Raw genomic sequence first — 19,392 nt, forward strand, 5'->3', positions numbered from 1 at the left:
ACTTTTCTGTGTGGAACTTGGTTACACCAGTAACAATGTAGGCAGCATTGGCAGCAACTGCCTACTGTCTCATGGCACCTTTACGGCTCAGTTCTGATTTCTGAGACTCCTCATGGTCCATTTGAGTATCATGGTACTATAACACGATCTGCTACATTCGAGGAAGAGACATGTAGGCAGCACATCCTGCCTACATGTCTCTTCCTCCATTGAGCTACTGCTGTATAATATACATATAACTGCTGTATAATATACATATAATATTGCAGTGTAATCTTAATTTTTTGATTTTTGATTAGTTTTATACTGTCTTTGCATTCAGTCTGATTCTTCTCTATAGTCTGGCCATGTTCTCTCTTCTCTGGAGTGCTTGTCTCTCAGTAATAGCTTATGTGAACACAAGAGAGAACAAATAAATTAACAAGTATGGCACTCAGTAGGGCGCATAACTGCGCCAAGGCTTAATATTGACGAAATTGTCGAATAACCTCTCGTTAAGGAAAGTGATAAAATAAACAAAACCAACAAACAGACATGGGTGAAAATATTTCCTCTTTGGTGGAGGTAAATATTGCAGACAATAAATGCCACAGAGCAAGAGGTGCCCACGTGGCTGGATGTTATTGAGTTGAAGAATGAACACTGAACATTTGGTGCCAAGGAATGTAGCAATAAGCCAGCAAAGGCAGGGGAGAAGAAAACACAGATATAAACAAGCTTCAAGTTTCCAAAAGTCAGCTCTACAAATGTTTCATGAAGAAGGAAATGCATTCAACACATTTATTAGGCCTCAAACACACATACAGTGGGTTGTGGTGATTTACACAGAATTTAATTTATTTTTGTTTGCTCCACATGGGGTATCTTTAACAACTAACAGAAACATTGTTTTGACTTCCTGTTGCTAAGGTCTTGTCATGCTGCAGTGAAGTACACTCAGATAGCGGTTTATTAGGTACACCTAGCTAAAAATAATGCAGTCTAATACAACAGCCCTGCGATAAATACGACCTCCGTCAAGGTTATAATGTTCCGTTTTTGTTTAAGAGAGGAGTTGATTTAATTGTATGATATTTTTGGATGATGTAGTCTGTGATTGTGTTGAACTGTCTTCTGCTATACAGAGAGGTGTTTCTGTTAATTAAGGAGCCTCCATGTTGTACGTCCTAAGGCTTCGCCTTTTCTAACTTTATTGCCCTACAGAGGTATTGAAAAGGTCGGTGTTGTGATATTTGCACATATCCAAAACCTGCTGATATCCAAGTCTTTAATAATGTTCAAAAAAAGGTGTGTTTCTCCTTCCATCCAAAAATTGGGCTCTTTTGGGCATGCATCTCTACCCCAGTCTTGCAAACTTTTGAGTATTTGTTTGTGTACAATGTACAGAGCTGACTGTAAACAGGCAAGAGGCTGTGTGTCACAAACTGCTGTGAAAATCCCACTTGAAACGCATATTCCGAACACGCTGTATACATATCCATGTTCCTAAAACCCAAATAATATTGGCATATCCCACACGTCTTAATAGAAAAATGCTAATTTCAGAATAAAGCCAAATTGGGAATATCCAAACTCAATAAAATTCGAATAATACTGGAAAATTAGTGTAATTGTAAATGTACTGACTGATATAAATGGGGTGGACAAAATAATAGTCTCCAAAACATACATCAAGTTGAATCAACACCTTTATAAAACAGTTTCAACACAAACTGAATATTTTAACCATCATGAAGGTTGGATTTATTGCAGGACTCCTGTATTACACCAAATTAGTTTTAGCCAGGTGTACCTAATAAACTGCTAACTGAGTGTATAAGTGAAGCCAGGATAACCATGAATGTTGTCGAGTGAGGGTGAATTTAACTCAAATTCACCTCAAAAACATATCTTTAGGTTTTAATGTTCTCTTATTATAACACATTATTAGATGTATAATAACAAGTGAACATGGCCTACGAAAACTTTGGGTCAACTGATATGGTTTTTTTCAGTGCCGATACCTATTCCGATTATTAGTAATCAAGGAGACTGATAAATGGTATTTGCAACCGATATACATTTTCAATAAAGAAAATCTTGGTGCCAAAATTTAGAAGAACACAAACGCCAACACAAAACTTTAAAAAGTTAAAAAAAAAAAAGCCTTTAAAAGTGATGAAATGCTTAAATGCCTTTAAGCATACAATTTAATTAAAACTTTTCAATATTATCTTAAAACAAAAAGTTAAAAAAAAAGTCAAAAAGCAACTGAAAATTTTAATAATAAACAAAAAAAAATAGCTTTACGTATTTCAGACTGCCTTCCCTGGTGTTGGTTGAGTGCAATACTCCCATAGTGCACTTTTAGACCTTTTCTTTAATGCATACCTCTGCAATTAGAGCTTAGAGAAAGAGGGAGATAAAAGTGGGGAGATAAAAGCTGAAATATGCTGGAAGCACGATTATGCCTCATTTATTACAGCAAACCACCTTTGGAAAGCCTTTAGTTGGTTTCAGTTGTTTAAATGTTATATATTTAAATGTGACAGCATAGAACTGGCCATTCAAAACTAGGCTACTCCATTACTAATGATTACTATTGCTGAATATGTAAAATAACAATGGAACTGACTATTCAACTATGACACCTGTACAACATTTATGTGGTACATGCATGGATTAACACAGGCCTTAGACGCAGTTCCATTATATCTAAAGTCTCTAACAATATCCTGCACCTCTCTAAATGAAACAGAGCTAGAGACAACATCAGGATACATTTCAGTAACGTTACTAGTTGTCGTAGGTTTAGACTGAGAGTAATACTGGCCCTGGTAAGTGACCTGCAAGAAACAACATTATAGCCTATCATTTTTTTTTGTTAGTCAGCTGGCTAAATTACGGATCAACAAATTAACTTGATGACTTTCGCTATCACATTCAAGTTAACTCTATGAGACGCAACATTAGCTTACGTTATTATGACTATCTGCTACCTATAACATGTAAAAACACCAACTCATACAGGCAAGAAATGTTATGTTTGCAATATGCTAGATAAAATAAGTTCCACGTGTACTGGCACCAACATTACTTAAAAATATAGTTACTGCCACATAAATAAATAATAATAGATAATAAATAAATAATAAATAATAAATAATTGTATTATTTCATTATAGTTAACTGCATAACACTGCAACGGGGTGCATTATTATCCAGTGTAACTGGGAAACTAGGCATGCTTCTCATCATAGAAATAGCCAATAAGTATTTGATGTTTATTGCAACTTCTGCAATATCTGCTGCCTTACCTTCGAAACACAGTTCTGCTTACTCATTGGAGCTACTCAAGTCTGCAAATGCGTTCCTCTCTGCCCATCTGTGACACAGTAGCCTTCAGAGTTGATAGGCTATTATGTCTGGCGTGTAACCAATCAGACAATGCTGGAGACGGGACATTGCTTGAAACCACAGACTGGTGACTACAGACAGAGAGGGGTGGCTACATCAGAGCCAAAGTAACGCCTTTTTAAAAAAAATTTATTTTATCGGCAGTTGGATGAAAAAAAAAAACAAAAAAAAACAAAAAACAAAAACCAATTCCAATAATCGTAAAAATGCTGCATATCGGATCCGATAATTGGCCAGACTGATACCTGGTCAACCCTGAACATAAACAGTTTTCCGTTATATAGAAAGTACATGTAACATAAGGTGGATGTAGTTTAATAAGCAACATGTTGATATGTGGAGTTTTAATTTATGAGTACCTGAGGTCCAGACAGCAGTGTGGCCACCAGGCCCATCCCCATGCTCAGTGTCTGGCTCTCTATTGGGTTCCCAAGACTCGGGTCAGTGATCTGATCCAGACCCAAACAGGCCCTCTGAATAAATGACACTATGAAGTCAACCACCTGGAGAAAGGACAAACTGAATCACGAACACAAATAATACCCAGAGAGAGATTCACAGGCCCAAATGCAGTCCTGGTTGAAATTATTGGCACCAATGAATTTTAAGTACAGAATTTAAAATATCTCCGAAATAAATGCAAATTTACCAATTTTGTATGATCAAAATATGTAATAAAATGCCCAAAGTTACTGAGCAAAAAATAAATAAATAAATAATGCTTTCATATAGTAAAATAACAAATACATACATTAAATGTACACTTCATACAATTGTTGGCACCCTTTTGATGGATGTAATTAGTCCCTCAAACAAAATAAAAAACAGATAAGACTCACCTGTGCTAAATTTTCAGGGTTCACGTGACCTGAATTAACCAATGAATAATGGTTTTACTTCATAAAAAGGGGCTGATTGTTTCCAGTTTTTTTCTCACAAAGTCAAGAGAGCTGTCTGAAAACATCAGAAATGCTATTAGCAAAAAACATAAAAATTCGCCAATCCCTGTTTCAACAGTTTGTAATGTTATCAAGAAGTTTCACAGTCATAAAACTGTCAAGTCACTTCTAATGTGGTGCTAAGAAGAAACTCAATGAGAGAAGTGTCATTGAGTCTGATGAAGATTGTTGAAAAAACACCACGCGAGACATTTAAAGAGCTTCAGGCTGACCTTATGTGTGGTGGTTTCAGCCTGTACCCTGCAAATTAAACCAAGTAGTGCTCCATGAGCAAAGGCCAAGGAGGATACCACTATTGAAAGAAAAGCACAAAAAGGCAAGACTAAAGTTTGCAAAAACGTTCATACATAAGCCACAGACTTTCTAGGATAATGTTCGATGGACAGATGAAACCAAAGTAGAGCTCTTTGGGAATGCACTGCATCAGTTGGTTTATAGGCGACAAAATGACGCCCATAAGGAAAAGAACACCCTACCTACAGTAAAACATGGTGAACAAGGTTCTATCATGCTGTGGGGCTGCTTTTCTCCCACTGGTCCTGGAGGCATTGAAAATCAGAAGATTATCAAGGTACCCAGTGTCAGAAAACTGGGGTCTTTCAGCGGTACAACGACACAAGACACACATCCAGCAGCACAAAAGAATGGTTGAAAAGGAGAAAAAATGGACTGTTTAAACTGGCCAGCAATGAGTCCTGGCCTAAATCCCACTGAAAACCTCAAGAGAGAGCCGAAATCTGCCATTACAAAAAAGGACTCTCGTAAACTTAAAAAAAGAGCTTGAACACACAACAATGGAAAAATGATGGCTACGGTTCTGCAACCAAATGTGTCTATATTTTGTGTTTGTATTATTTCACTATTATGTTTTGTTTTTTATACTTAGATTATAGAAATTTGTTCATTCGCATTTAATTCTGAGATATTCTTAATTCTGTACTTAAAATTCAGGGGTGCCAATAATTTCAACCACTACTGTATGATTAATGAAATGTACAACAAAAAACTAGAGCTAAATTACTTCCAATTGGAAGTAAGTACCAAGACAGTTTTTTTAAAGCTTTTCAGCAAATTCCCAGAAAACATTCAGTCCTTATAAAGACATCCAAAGGTAAAACATCTAAAAATAAGACATTATCCAATAACGTGAGGCCACTTATCAGATATTTCCTAATCTCTAAAAGAATGTTTGTAAAATCCCGGTCTGCCAGCGAGCCTGCCAGCCTGCCGCCGCCAGACCCCCCCCCCCAAAAGGCTATTTTGGTGTGGCAGAATGACTCATCGTGGTTTGTTTCCATTACAAGAACTCCCAACACAGACTGATGTGCTCGAGAAAGACAGTTGCAATCCCAGGATGATGAGCTAACACCTCCTGTTTAGTTTATGGCAGAGGTTGACACTTCACGGACATTCCTCTAAGCAGTTAGAACATAAAACTGCAACAAAGTGCATTATGGCAGCATTACCCACAGGGTCCAAAAAGCAAGTGAAAGGGTCCCAACACTTAGTTTCTCAAAATTTCAATAAACCATCTGCCAGTCCACTCTGTCCTGCCTACAGGAAGCAAAGCACAGTCAGTGCTTTGCTCAATATGTGCCAATACGGATTTAAAAAAAAAACATTTTAGAAAAGGATACAAAGTTCCAACAAGCAATTAAGGTTACTCAGCTGCAGAAATAAAATATGGACAATACTGCAACGTAGCTATTACTATGAGATCCCAAAGGCTACACTACTTTTGCTCTTTTGCTTATATTGTGTTATAAGTGACAGCTACTGTCTCTAGTTTCTCACAGGGCCCAAAGCTAATAATCGCTGGAAGAAGACCATGTAAGCTATAATTTTTGTTAATGAGGGGCACACCTTACAGTCTCTACTAATGTGAGAGTCTCTACTGTATTACCTATTAATTCAAGAGATTCACTATAGGATACTTAAATGTACTGGTTACAGCTACACTAAATATGATACAATGAAGTAATCCTTGTCTAAGTGTATAATAAACGCCCCAGAGCATTTAGTAATGAACATACTTACACAGAGGTTGTTCATGCTGATTGCAGCGGTGGCAGTGGAAGTGTTACCCCTTTAGGGTAAATCAGGCCATGTGTTGCATGTATCTAGGTTCTGTATTTATTGTTTTAAACTGCGGCTATCAGAGTAGGCTGGTATTAAAGGGATAAATGTAAAGATGTTTAGAGTAATATTATACCAACTGGACTAGTGCCTCCTAATCCATCTGGGACCATCTACATTGCGACAAAAATCAAGGATTTTGTGACTCTAACCTGGCAAGGTCTTAACATCCTCCTGTACTGTGAGCTGCTAAAATACTCTAATCTGAAGGGAAAACAGCTGTGGCTAGCTAAGAGTTGTGAAAACCAAAAAAACAAAAACAAAACAAAACAAAAAAGCATCTCTGTTCCTTATGTGGGGTGTGTATCACTTTACTCACCTGTGTGGTTTTTCTCAGCAGTACAGTATGCTGCAGAGACTCAACCATCACAGCCAGCACCTGAAGTAAAATGAGCCTCTGGCCTTGCCTCGCAGCTTGACCGAGCAGTTGCCCCTCCACCTCCAGAAGTGTCATGGTTGACACATCCAACTCCTGTTCATCTTTCTTCACTTTATCTGCTTCAGCTGCCCACCTGGTAAGTTCCTGCAGGAGAAGCAAGGAAATGACAGAATGTCGACAGAGGTTACTTACTCTATTAGGTGGACAGAACAAACAACAGAAACACTGTGCAATAGAATACAATCTACACACACTAATACCTCAAAATTACCAGAGTTTAACAAACTTCTCTGCCATAAACTAAACAAAATGGGAAAATTTAATACACTGGATTAAATTATGTTTTGCAGGTGTGTTTTAGTAGTGACCTGCAGCAGGTCCAGTAAGAAGTCTCCAGGTAAATCACTGTCTTTGAGTTCAGCTAGCAACTGCATCAGACACTCCAGCCTCCACTGCTCCCCTGAAAGCTTCTCATACAGAGCATCGTTCTCATCACTGGGAGATAAGAAAAGAGAAGTGAGGGAGACTGTGGGAAATCTTACTGGCAATCATCATTCCTAAAAAAAAAGAAAAAAGCAATAAAATGGAATGGAGGTGAAATGAAATACATGGACCTCTTTTCTTGTTGCTGATTGGCCCAAGACATCTCAAAGCAACAGCCCTACTCTGCATTATTTGTCATGTTTTTGTTGTGAGCATCCTTAACAACACACACCAGACAGTGCTCTTTCACAAAGATCACTCGTGAGAATATGTCTGTTCTTTGTCAGTCACCTCAAGTTATCCCTGGATTTGAATCTGGCTCCTCCATCACTGCCTGGGGTGAAGTGGAAGTGTGCTGTCTCTGTCTTCTGTTCCTGCAGGCCTGAAAGCTGCCTCAGTGATGACAGGGCTACAGACATCTCACTGTGGCTCAGGTACCACAACAAAATGTCCTTGCAGGGAGCACTGTGGAACACAGAGGACACACACATAGCTCATTTTCAGTAGGTTTAGGTCTGATTGACTATGAATCATGTATACTTTACTCATTTTTAAAATGGTTTCCGGCCACACAGCCTTTTGTTTGTTTTTAGTACACAACAAAAATCAACAGGTTGCTAATTGAAACTTGCTCAATATAGGTGATCATTCATGATATTTGTGTTTTCTTATTTATTCATTTATTTTCACTCAATTTTCCATTATCATCATGACATGTGGTAATACAATTTCAGACTAGGACTGTTTTGAAATCTAAAGGACTACTTATAGGATAAGACTGGCTGGTATTCTTTATTCTAATTATTGGCAACAAACCAAAACCATCAACCTGTTAGTCCGTCTCTCAATATTTTCAGATTCCCTACCCAATCTGTGGCACTCAGCCCCAAATGTATTGGTTCCTACTGTAATTCTTACTCTTCTCTTTAAAAAAGGCCCAGGTATTTCCTAAAATCTGTGGCCTCTATAGTTTTTAATCAAACGTTACTCAGGAGAAAATCATTTGTTGTGGACTATTTCCTGTGGCAGATTAATACAACACTGGTTCTCTGGTGATTATTTCTGGCAACAGAACAGTGTGTGTGGAATTGAATAAAAATAAACTACAGTCTGTGTTCATGGTAATGAAAGAACATGTCACCCAGTGCAACAATGTCGCTCATCGATGTGATTTAATAGGTTTTGATAACAAATTGAGCACAGAAGAGTAAGACATATTAGGCTTTGGATACAGACACACAATTCTTGATAGTAGGATCAATTTCCCTGTTGTTTTTTGTCTTTTTATGGGATTTGTTTACAATAAGAAAATATAGAATATCCAGATTTATCCTTAAAATACAGGAAATGTAACTTCATCATTACACAATCATAAAAATTTTGTTAAATTGCATACATATTGCATTTTCAGAAATTGATATGAACATTTTATTCTTGCATCATTCTCATAAAAGAATGACCTAGAGCACTGTGATGTATAACATCTATAGATGTTTATTTGTTGTACCCACATGGATAGACAAACCACTTCCAAAACACTATAAAGGTTCAGATGGATAAGAGTTAGGTTTTGTACTCATAATTAACCAGCAATTTACTGCCTGAAAACTTGGTCTTTGTTTCACTTTGTCCAAAAATAAGATGACGGAAGCATTCACTCTGGTGAATTACATACAGTGCATTCAAAGTATTCAGACCCCTTCACTTTTTTCACATTTTGTTATGTTGCATCCATATACTAAAATCGTTCAAAGTAATTTTTTTCCCTCATTAATCTACACTCGAAACCCCATAATGACAAAGCAAAAACAGAATTTTAGATTCTTTTGTAAATTGATGGAAGAGGAAAAACTGAAATATTACACTGGCATAAGTATTCAGACCCTTTACTCAGTACTTTGTTTAAGCACCTTTGGCAGCAATTACAGCCTTGATTCTTCTTGGGTATTAAGCAACTAGCTCTGCAAACCTGGATCTGGGGATTTTCTGCCCTTCTTTGCCGATCTTCTCCAGCTCTGTCAGGTTGGACAGGGACCATCGGTGGACAACCCCAAAGCATGATCCTGCCACCACCAAACTTCACTATTGCGATGGTACAGGGCAGGTAATGAGCAGTTCCTGGTTTCTTCCAGACATGAAATTTAGAATTGAGGCCAAACAGTTTAATTTTGGTTTCCTCAGACCAGAGAATCTTGTTTCTCTCAGACAGAGTCCTTTAGGTGCTTTTTTTTTTTTTTTTAAAAAGTTCAAGTGGGCTTTCGTGTGTCTTTCACTGAGGAGAGGCTTCCATCTGGCCACCCTGCCATAAAGCCTAGATCACTAGTGTTGCAGTGATGTTTGTCCTTCTGAAAGTTTCGCCCTTTTCCACATAGGATCTCTTGAGCCGGAGTGACCATCGGGTTCTTGGTCACCTCTTACCAAGGCCCTTCTCCCCTAAATGCTAAGTTTGGCTGGGCGGCCAGCTCTGTGAAGGGCCCTGGTTGTTCCAAACTTCTTCCACTTTAGAATTATGGAGGTCACTGCGCTCTTGGGAACTGTTAATGCAGCAGAATTTTTTCGTAGCCTTCCCCAGATCTGTGCCTCAACACAATCCTGTCTCTGAGCTCTGCAGGCAGTTCCTTCAACATCATGGCTTGGTTGTTGCTCTGATGTGCATTGTCAGCTGTGAGACCTTATATAGACAGGTGACTGCCCTTCCAAATAATGTCCAATCAATTGAATTTACCCACTTGGACTCCAATCAAGGTGTAGAAACATCTCAAATATGATCAAGAGAAATGGGAGGCACCTGAGCTAAATTTCAAGCGTCATAGCAAAGGTTCGGAATACTTACGTCAATGTGATATTCCAGTTTTTTCTTTTTAATAAATTTGCAAAAATTTCTGAAATTAATGAAAAATTGCTTTGTCATTATGGGGTATCGAATCTGCAATATAACAAAAAGGTAAAGAAAAGTGAAGGGGCCTGAATACTTTCTTAATGCACTGTATCTCAACCCGGTTTTAAGTCCCAGAAAGTTAATTTTCACTCTCTACTGAAATGAATTAACACTCGTGACTGTCTAAAATTGAAAAAAAAAAAAGTATGTGTACAAATTATTTAAAAATAAACATTGTAGTTAGTCCATTAACTACATGGTTTGCAGTTAATGGACAAAAACACTGGTGCAGTTCTTGGTTAATGTCTACTACATTTACTTTGTGAAGGTAAGGCTATTTTAGTGGTTATTTCTCAGAGTATCATTATTTATAAATGAAAATCCCAGTTAATAACAGAAAAGATTACCGTAGGTGGGAGACATTCTGCTTGGTGAAACAGAAGAGTGTGAAAATAACAGGAAGAACTTCTTCTAGGGCTTTGAGTAGAGAAGCTGATGGGCTGTTTCCAACCACCCAGATCTGATAGCAACAAGAGACAAAAGAGCAAAAGACAATGACACCAAAAACAATGTAAGAGGTATGATAAAGATCAGAGCCAGTAAAAAAAATATACAGTGTTATCAGGGAACATCAGCGTTACTTCATATATTACACCAAAACCTAATAATCACTAACATCTTCATTTATACAACCATTATTATTCAGAAGAAGTTCTGATTTAGTTTTTTTAATGCAAACACTATTTTACAAAAACCCTCAAAGCAAGAAAATAATTACATATTATCAAAATTCTATGTATACAATTTAGCTTAAGTTTTGTTATTGTTTATGGTACCAAGAAGTGCAAAAAACAGAGCGGATTCTAGCATATTTATGCAAGTATCACTATATGTCACTACACAAAGATTTTCATGATTATTGTCCTCCGACCACACAGAAGGTATTGTCAAGGAAACAGACATTGTGAGTGCACTCTCTTCGTATATGCCTTGTACAACTACACTAAGTACTGTGTAGTCCATCTTGAGACCATACCAAGGGCATGAGCTATGATCATTACTATGAATTTAATGTGCATCATTGTAGTGTTTGGTAGATGGCTTTACTTGTCCTCACTTTGTACACATCCTCCACACAACGTGTGAGCTCCCACTCCTCCACAGCAGCTTGGGAATGACTCTCATCTGGAAAACACACACAAGCACCACAAAGTTCAGCCCTGCTGGGATATGACTTATCATCTATCTGCTGTTTTTGTGACGAGGTGATGATACCTAGCTGAATAAACAGAACAACAATTACTGTCTGTTCTCCTGAAAGAAATTTCTTATAAACACACCTTGTATATAGCATGTAAGCTCAATAGGCTTTGAGGTGGAAATATGTGATATATTTTTGCGGACTGACACTATTTTCTTAAGTAATTTACTCCCTGTAGTAAATAAAAGAAATACTTGCCTATATACTTAATGTCAGTAGTAACATTTAAACAAAATGGCCACATCTGAAATCCACCATGGAGTTTAGCTAATTTACCTGAGTAAACTGCATCTTAAAATATGTAGGATTACTGCAAAGAAGTGCAAAGACCATTCTCCATGTATATTAAAGAACATTAAAGATTTAATTAAACTATCATCCTCCCAAAGCTGGAAAGTGTTGTTTCAATTCCCTGTGTGCTACTGTACTCTCTGAAACCAAAAATAACTTTTTTTTTTAGGTGTTTCTAATACTAACTCTGCCAGAAAATGGCGGATTGCTCCTTTCCGGTTGGGAGAAAATTGCTGCTTTAAGTGAAGACGTATAACTATCTTAATGTCTTGAGTGTGGTGTAAAATGGAGCGTGACATTGACAAGCAGGTTGGTTCAGCATCAGCAGTAAACCAATCGTTGTACCAGACCAATGTGGTGAAGAGGGAGCTGAGCTGGAAGACTGTTGATTTACTAGTCTTCTATGTTCCAACCCTCATCTATGGTCATGAGCTTTAGGGATCGACTGAAAGAATGAGATCTTGAACAGAAGCGGCCCAAATAAGTTTCCTCCATAACGTGGCTGGGCTCACCCTTACAGATAGGGTGAGGAGCTCAGCCACCTGAAAGAGAGCTCAGAGTAAAGCTGTTGCTCCTTCACGTCGAAAGGAGCCATTTTCAGTGGTTCGGGCATATGATCAAGATGCCTCCTGGGCCCCCTCTACTAGAGGTTTTCTGGGCAGATCCAGTTGATTGGAGACTCCAGGATAGACCCAGAACACGCTGGAGAGATTATATATCTCATATGGCCTGGGAACACCTGGGATCCCCCAGGAGGACCTGGAAAACATTGCTGAACACTACTTTGAATTTAACATTTAACACATATGGATAAGAGGGCCACTTTACTGACAGGAAGCAGTGGTACAGCGGTGTAGAGGCTCAAGCAGAGGAGTGAGCAGGTACTGATGTGCAAAGCTGGGCTTCTCCTGCACCATGGAGACTGCCACCCTGGTGGCCACACTCTGAAACTGGTGGGCTGTCAGCTTGTCTTTGAAGTGCAGAAGGTCGAGGATCTACAAAACAACAAATACAACAAACAACAACAAGTGCATATTAACAATATACAAATACTTATGTAGTCCAACTCACACAATCAGGGGTCTACAGATTTTATGTTAAAACATAATTCCAGTTTATGACAACTTTGGATTTATTTTTGTAGTTTTGGCCACTGCTTTCAGTAATGTCATACTTACCTAACTGAGATTTGGGAAAACCGTGACAGCACTACAAAAAATTCTGACAAGGCAAATAACATGAGTAGTCAGCCATTCAGACAAATTGGAAACAAGCAAACGGTTTATCCGTATAACCTAAACCAATTTATCTGGAGGTCAAACTGAAAGTGAGCACATCTAAAATGTAGTAATAATTCCTCACTGCATAGGAGAACTGTGTGGACACAACTATTTAAGTACAATAGGTCAAAGCTGAACCATCAAGTGGGTCTGTAAACTGTGATGGATGTTTACAATGGATGGTTTCTCTTTCAAATAAGTTTAGCTAAACAGCTTTTGTTTTAAAAACTGTCTGATCACCTGACTGCACATGCTTTTGAAATAATTCTGACTTCTTTTTAGTGATGTGGCAATGTTCCCTGATGCGAGCACAATAACATCCAAGTTGTAATACACCAGAATTATCCTTATAGCTAAAACTACAAAACAATCACATATTGTGCATGTAGTTTGGTCCACCCAAGCTACACTATTAACGGAGTGATTGAGATAAAGGCTCTTTTTTGTCTCAACTGCGGTCAATCAGTGCATTTACACATACTTAAGTAATTGGGTTAAAGTCAAATTTCTTCAGTTAGCTGGTTTCTTAAATGCCATGTAAATGATAAACATGGTTTTCAAAACTTAGATGGGTGATAAAAGAAATGTAATTTCACCAGCTAGATTTCTCTCGGAGAACACCAATTTTTTTGGTCATAAATATCGTACCCAATCTGCTTTTTATACAGGTAAACTACCATTGTGACAGCCTAGCAAGTGGATGAAAGGAAGGATTTTTGCACATAGCACTGCATCCTTGTATTCAGAATAATTCCATTAATAGTATTTGTAAAACTCTGAGGCATTCACACTGTCAGGAAAAACAGTTTTTTCTCATGTCTATCTTCTCACTGCGCAGTCAGTCTGCACTGTCAGACACTCATAGTAAAAGCAAAAGGAGGGAAGCAGGATATTCTATCATTAATACAGTTAAAGTGAGTCAGAATAAGGTTGGGGGTAGAGGAGAAATCAAATAACTGACCTACTCTATGTATATAAAGAAATCTGTTGACTAAAGTGCACCTGTGTAACCTGATTTCTCAGAGAGACCTAATATTCTTAAGTGCATGTAAACGGACTGAGTTTAGTACATATTTCTGTGTGTGTGTGTGTGTGTGTGTGTGTGTGTGTGTGTGTGTGTGTGTGTGTGTGTGTGTGTGTGTGTGTGTGTGTGTGTGTGTGTGTGTGTGTATGTGTCCTACTGAGCTGACCTGAGGACAGACTTGTCTATAGTAGCTGTCCGCTGAGGCAGACTGTTGAGGGCAGGCCACCAGGATCCTGGCCACACCATCACATTTCCTCCAGTCTGACTCGCCCCCTAGTGGAAAGAAAAAGTATTTGGACACCTCAAATAAAAGTTCCATTCTATAAAAAGATTCAAAATGTAAAATACAAGATATTAAGCAAATGATATAATAATAGAGACGAACATAGTGTGAAGGAGACAAATCAGTAAAACTAATCAAATGCTACTCTATTGCTTTGTGCTCTTATTATTGGATGGATAACATGCATTACATTTGAGTGAATATTTAAGTCTATACTTGTTTCACTCAGAATGTGCTCCTCACTACTTTTCCTTGCTTAATTTTACCATCATTACCTCCCCTTCTACTCACCTGTTCCTCCCTCCAGGATCGCTCTGACTACAGCCTGGACACCGTTAGGCTGCATCAGGCGCTCAGACAGTAGCTGACCACACAGACGCCTCAACCAGCCTGGTGCTGATCCCAAAGCTGCCCTTCTGCTTGAACCACTGAAGCTTCCCACTGCACCACACTGGAAGGACGGACAGTACATATAAACCAAGGCCTCACAGGCCTGTGAACCTTATGAACACCTAAATTGGGAAATCTAAATGGTTGGTTCATATAAAGTAGGCAACGTCTTGGTATTATGTGATAAACAAACATGTAGGCTTATGGTGTGTCAACACAGAAAGTGTTTCAGCTGTGTTTTTCACTTGTCTGATGAAACACGTTTCTGTCTGAATCAATCCAGCTGTCTGCAGAGGTTGAGTAACGGCTCATGCAGGTAACGGCAATTGAGGCAATGGGCAATGCTAACTGATAGGTAAACTGTGCTGTTTTTGATGACTAGTGGCGCTATGGAGCAATGTTTTTATGAGTGGGCCCGGTTAAGTTTGTTCTTGTGTACACACATGATGATCCATTTGTATGCATTATGCAATACACATTTCTACAAACGGTTTAATATTATTGTACTGATTTACAGATTGCAGTAATGCACCAATAAACACAGCAATGCACCAAAAAGCAGGGTAGAAGACCACTAATAGGTAAACATGAGGTAAACAATTCATGTTTCAAAATGCTTTGCAAATGTTTCAACACTTTTGCCAGACTTCATGGATACACACAATGTTATTTACTGAGAACACTGCATGTAAACATAACTTGTTCATTTACAAGAAAACTCTGCAGTATACCTTTAATAACAGAATGCTGCCATCTCTTGCCTTTTGCTTTAAACTGAAATTTAGCTTTTAAATCATTTTATGAGGCAAATCCAAGGCAAGGCACACAGTATTGTGTCTTTAATGAAATTATTTGAAAACTATGAAAACTCTGGCACCATTTCAATTTTTATTTTCTTTGCTTAATGCAACACTAATCAATAGGTTTATATATAGTGACAAAAACACAAAAAACAATCATTCAGTCTAATTGCTCTCATCATTAATGTTATTTCCAGCAGCAGACAGCTTTTGTCAGCCAAAAAACTCTGATAAAGTTAGTGCACTGTTGTGCTTACATCTTGTTGCCCCCCCCCCCCTCGGTCCCTGCCATAGTCCACCACCACACGTGTACATGCATACCAGTTTGGGTCCACCTTGGAGGATCAGTAGCTCCTTGATAACAACTGGCTGGTAGACTTTTCCTAGAAGGCTTTTGAGGGCTTTTTTGCAAGTTTGACAATCCTCAGCACTGAGCTCCTGCATTTAAAAAAATTGCAAGAAAGAAGAAAAGAAAACAGGTGCTTTTTATTTCTCTTGACTGAATGCGTCAAACGCATTACTCTTTTAAGGTTATCCTTCCAAAAGAGGAATAAAAACCCATATCCTGATGTGTTACCTTCTCCTCCTCAGTGCCCCTTCTCTCTGTCCGGGACAGCTGGTAGCCAAGTTGGCACAGTGCTGCCATCACATCCCCCAGATGATGTGTGAACACCAATGTGGCAAAAGATGACAGCTCTGCCAACTGCAATAGGACATTTGTGGTGGTAAGAAGGCGGTGTCCCACTGCTGACACCCCTCCACCACGGACAAGTTTTTCCACCATGGCTCCAAAAGCTGACCTGCAACCCAGTGGCACACCCACTCCAGGAGCCAAATAGGGGCAGAGTCCCAGAGAGACCACAAACTGAAGAGCAGCTCCAAGCGTCTTCTGCTGGGTTACACTAAGAATATCAGGAGGTAAAGGTGGAGCCATTTCGGGAGTGTGTTGTTTAGCTGCAGAGGGAGCACAGGCCTGCTTGAAAAGTTCAAGTTCAATAGAAAGGTGTCGGGCTAAGGTGAGGAGCAATAGGAGACACTCCTGGACAAAGCCCCATGTGGCATCTTCTGTATTGCTGGAGAACCATTTTGCTGCTGCCATCACCTCCTCCCTCAGCCTCCTCACCTCCTCAAAGCTCCTCTCACTCTGAAGCTGCTCAAGGAGAAGGGCTCTGTTGCCCTGCAGCACTGCCAGGAGAGCCTCTTGGTGTGTGGGCTGAGCATCATGCACAGATGCCTCTACAGACAATGACCCAAAGAACATCGCATAGTGGGTTGTGTATGACTTATTCTGTACAGTACTGTTGATTGAATGTAGCCTGTCTTTTAGTGCTGCTGACAAGCAGTATCATACTGTATGTACAGTATAACTGTCACATTTGTGGGGACAATGTGTTAAGTGTGAAACACTTTAAATGGCTCTTTGCCATCGGTTAATTACAGTGCATAACGTTAATGGGAGCTAATCGTGTATAGGAGTTTTGGTGTAGTTTTTATCATTAAAGGTTAGGTTATATCAGCCAAAACGTAAATTCTACAAACAGCCATCCATACCATTCTATACTTGTTCATTATTTATGTCAGAATCGGCAAATTTATTGATAACTTTTATCTTAGTTTCCTCCGTTATCCTCGATCTATCAAGCTATTCACTTACCGTCAAGAGGTTTCGTGAGAGTATTTATTGCTGAGAAGATAGCTGAAGTCATCTCGCCATCCCATACACAAATAATTTTACACTTACTTATTTTTAACAAGATCAAGATTAACCTAGTCGGGACACGAGTGTGTTAAGCAGTTAGCTGAAGCGCTACCTAAAACGTCTCAAAATGGCGCTGAAATTATACGTCAACACGCATCAACCTTGGATCATGGGATTGGCCGAGGCCGAGGCCGATCATTCGCAGTACTGCTGTAAAGTTTTTTAGATTTACGCTAGAATCAACAGCCTTCACGGGCTAACACAACGTTAACTACCAACAGGCTGTGTATTAAAGAGCGAAAAAGATGATAGACCGTTCCTGCCAGGAAAAGGAAAAAAAATCATGCATGTTAAACACCCATTTTAAGTCAAAATTACGACATGGTAAAAAGTTTGACCTATTACCGCACTCTTTTGACAGCTCCGACGTATTATCTTATAATTCTAAATCACTAAAACTTCGAGTTGTAAGTTGAAGTTTTTCTTTCAGGTTGGAAATGGGCTTCCACATTAATCAGATTGTATGGTTAATAAACCATTTGAAACGCAGGTGCATGAATAAATCTTATATTCAACATGCACTGTTAGAACATACGCAATACTCTAAATTGTTTCAAACTTGTGTGCCCTGTGCTTGATTATACTGCCGGGGTTAGAGGCCTTAGAAATATCTGTGTGAATCAATGCAAAACAGTGCTGTATGATACTTTCTTGGTGTGCATAAATATGCACCAAAGTTGACTACAGTGGGGGACAAGGGATGGGAATCGTGAGGCTCGTCGGGAGATATGCATTGCTCAGTTATGGCATCAGTTACTTGATATGGAAAAAAGTACGTAGTCGAGACAATATTATCAGGGCTAAACAAATTTAAGGTTCTTGGTCTAATAAGGCATGCACATTGTTCTGCAACTCTGAGGTGAGGCTTTTTTTAATAATGAAAATTTAAAATTTTTATTGTGAACTGCACAATGCTCTGTAAGCTAAAAAAGATATTAATTTTGTATATATGGATGATGCACAATGACTAAGTTTGCTGTTCACACATGAAACATATAAATTAGCCAGTTATCTGGGGGAAGCCTGGGAGAAGAGAAAAAAAAGGCCTGCGTAGGATCAATCACCGGCGATCGCCGCACAATGCATCAAGTTAACATCTTGAGTATATAGTTTGTGTAAATACGTCGGGATTAATGGATAAAAAAAGTTAATAAGAGTAATAATAATAACAATAATGATAAGATTACGCAAATTTTCTGTGAAGCTTAAAAGATATATACGTTTTAACATCTTTTTGTTAGAACATTCACACACAAAAGAAATGTATTTGAAGTTTACACTCAGCTCTAGAAGGTTTGGCTTGTTGTAGTACAGACCATACACTTGAGGTAGTAGAGACATGATAGCCAGAGCCTCTGGTGGATAAGGTCATAGCTTCTCTAAGCGGAGCAGATGTAACTTGGATCTACAACATGATAGAGTCAGTGCAATGTGAGGCTACATGGGTTTGAATCCTCCCTTTTCAGAGAGCATCTTTCAGAATTGGGTGTCATTACACAGTGTCAACTTGAATTCCTCATCTCTCAATGAATGGTTCTGCTTAAGCCATTCTTGGTCTCCTGAACCTCCTTCCAGCAGCTCACAAGATTTACATCACAATTGTGCATCACAAACAGGATTCCTAATTAAAACAAGACTGGTAAATGCAAATTTAAAACTTTTCTTTACTTTTGCCTTCCCATGTATGTGTTTGACAGGATCATAAAAAAAACTACATTTTCTGCAATTTAGCTAATTGTACTGCTTGCTGAGTGTACACTCAAAGCAAAAATACTTTGCTTTGCTGAGTTTTTGTCTTAAAAGTCTCAAATTGCTAACACTGATGTAGTGGTAAAACAGCAGAAGAGAAAGGAGACCTCTTGATGCTGGAACAGTGTTTACTGATATGTGTTTTTATTTTTAATGTTTGAATGTGAATCCAAATATTGGTAATAATCAGCCCACATCAGAAATTAGAGGTGAATTTGTGAATAATTCGGCAAAAGATGCTAAAAGTAATAATTCAAAACAAAGATCAATCAACCACTGGTTAAATCACAGTAACTCACAATAAAAAGCAATGTTTTTTCACCA

At 38.5% G+C, this 19,392-nt stretch overlaps 1 protein-coding gene across 2 annotated transcripts in view; it reads right to left on the reverse strand.

Annotated features, from left to right (window-relative positions):
• The window catches only part of tango6 (transport and golgi organization 6 homolog (Drosophila)), a 45,511-nt gene extending 28,116 nt beyond the window's left edge, over nt 1-17,395 (reverse strand). Inside the window, exons 1-12 of one of the 2 annotated variants that reach the window (XM_040132556.1) lie at nt 17,215-17,394; nt 16,138-16,796; nt 15,882-15,998; nt 14,662-14,821; nt 14,254-14,360; nt 12,616-12,778; nt 11,349-11,416; nt 10,639-10,751; nt 7,645-7,818; nt 7,239-7,365; nt 6,811-7,014; nt 3,756-3,899 (exon numbers count right to left, since the gene is read on the reverse strand). In XM_040132556.1, the coding sequence (XP_039988490.1) occupies nt 3,756-3,899; nt 6,811-7,014; nt 7,239-7,365; nt 7,645-7,818; nt 10,639-10,751; nt 11,349-11,416; nt 12,616-12,778; nt 14,254-14,360; nt 14,662-14,821; nt 15,882-15,998; nt 16,138-16,796; nt 17,215-17,266 (2,088 nt within the window). In that variant the 5' untranslated portion in view covers nt 17,267-17,394. Of the gene's footprint in view, nt 1-3,755; nt 3,900-6,810; nt 7,015-7,238; nt 7,366-7,644; nt 7,819-10,638; nt 10,752-11,348; nt 11,417-12,615; nt 12,779-14,253; nt 14,361-14,661; nt 14,822-15,881; nt 15,999-16,137; nt 16,797-17,214 lie in introns of both variants that reach the window. The other variant, XM_040132557.1, reaches the window with a different exon arrangement.
• Nucleotides 17,396-19,392: the final 1,997 nt, after the last annotated feature.

Source organism: Xiphias gladius, chromosome 8 (assembly GCF_016859285.1).
Source record: "Xiphias gladius isolate SHS-SW01 ecotype Sanya breed wild chromosome 8, ASM1685928v1, whole genome shotgun sequence".
Lineage (NCBI taxonomy): Eukaryota > Metazoa > Chordata > Actinopteri > Istiophoriformes > Xiphiidae > Xiphias > Xiphias gladius.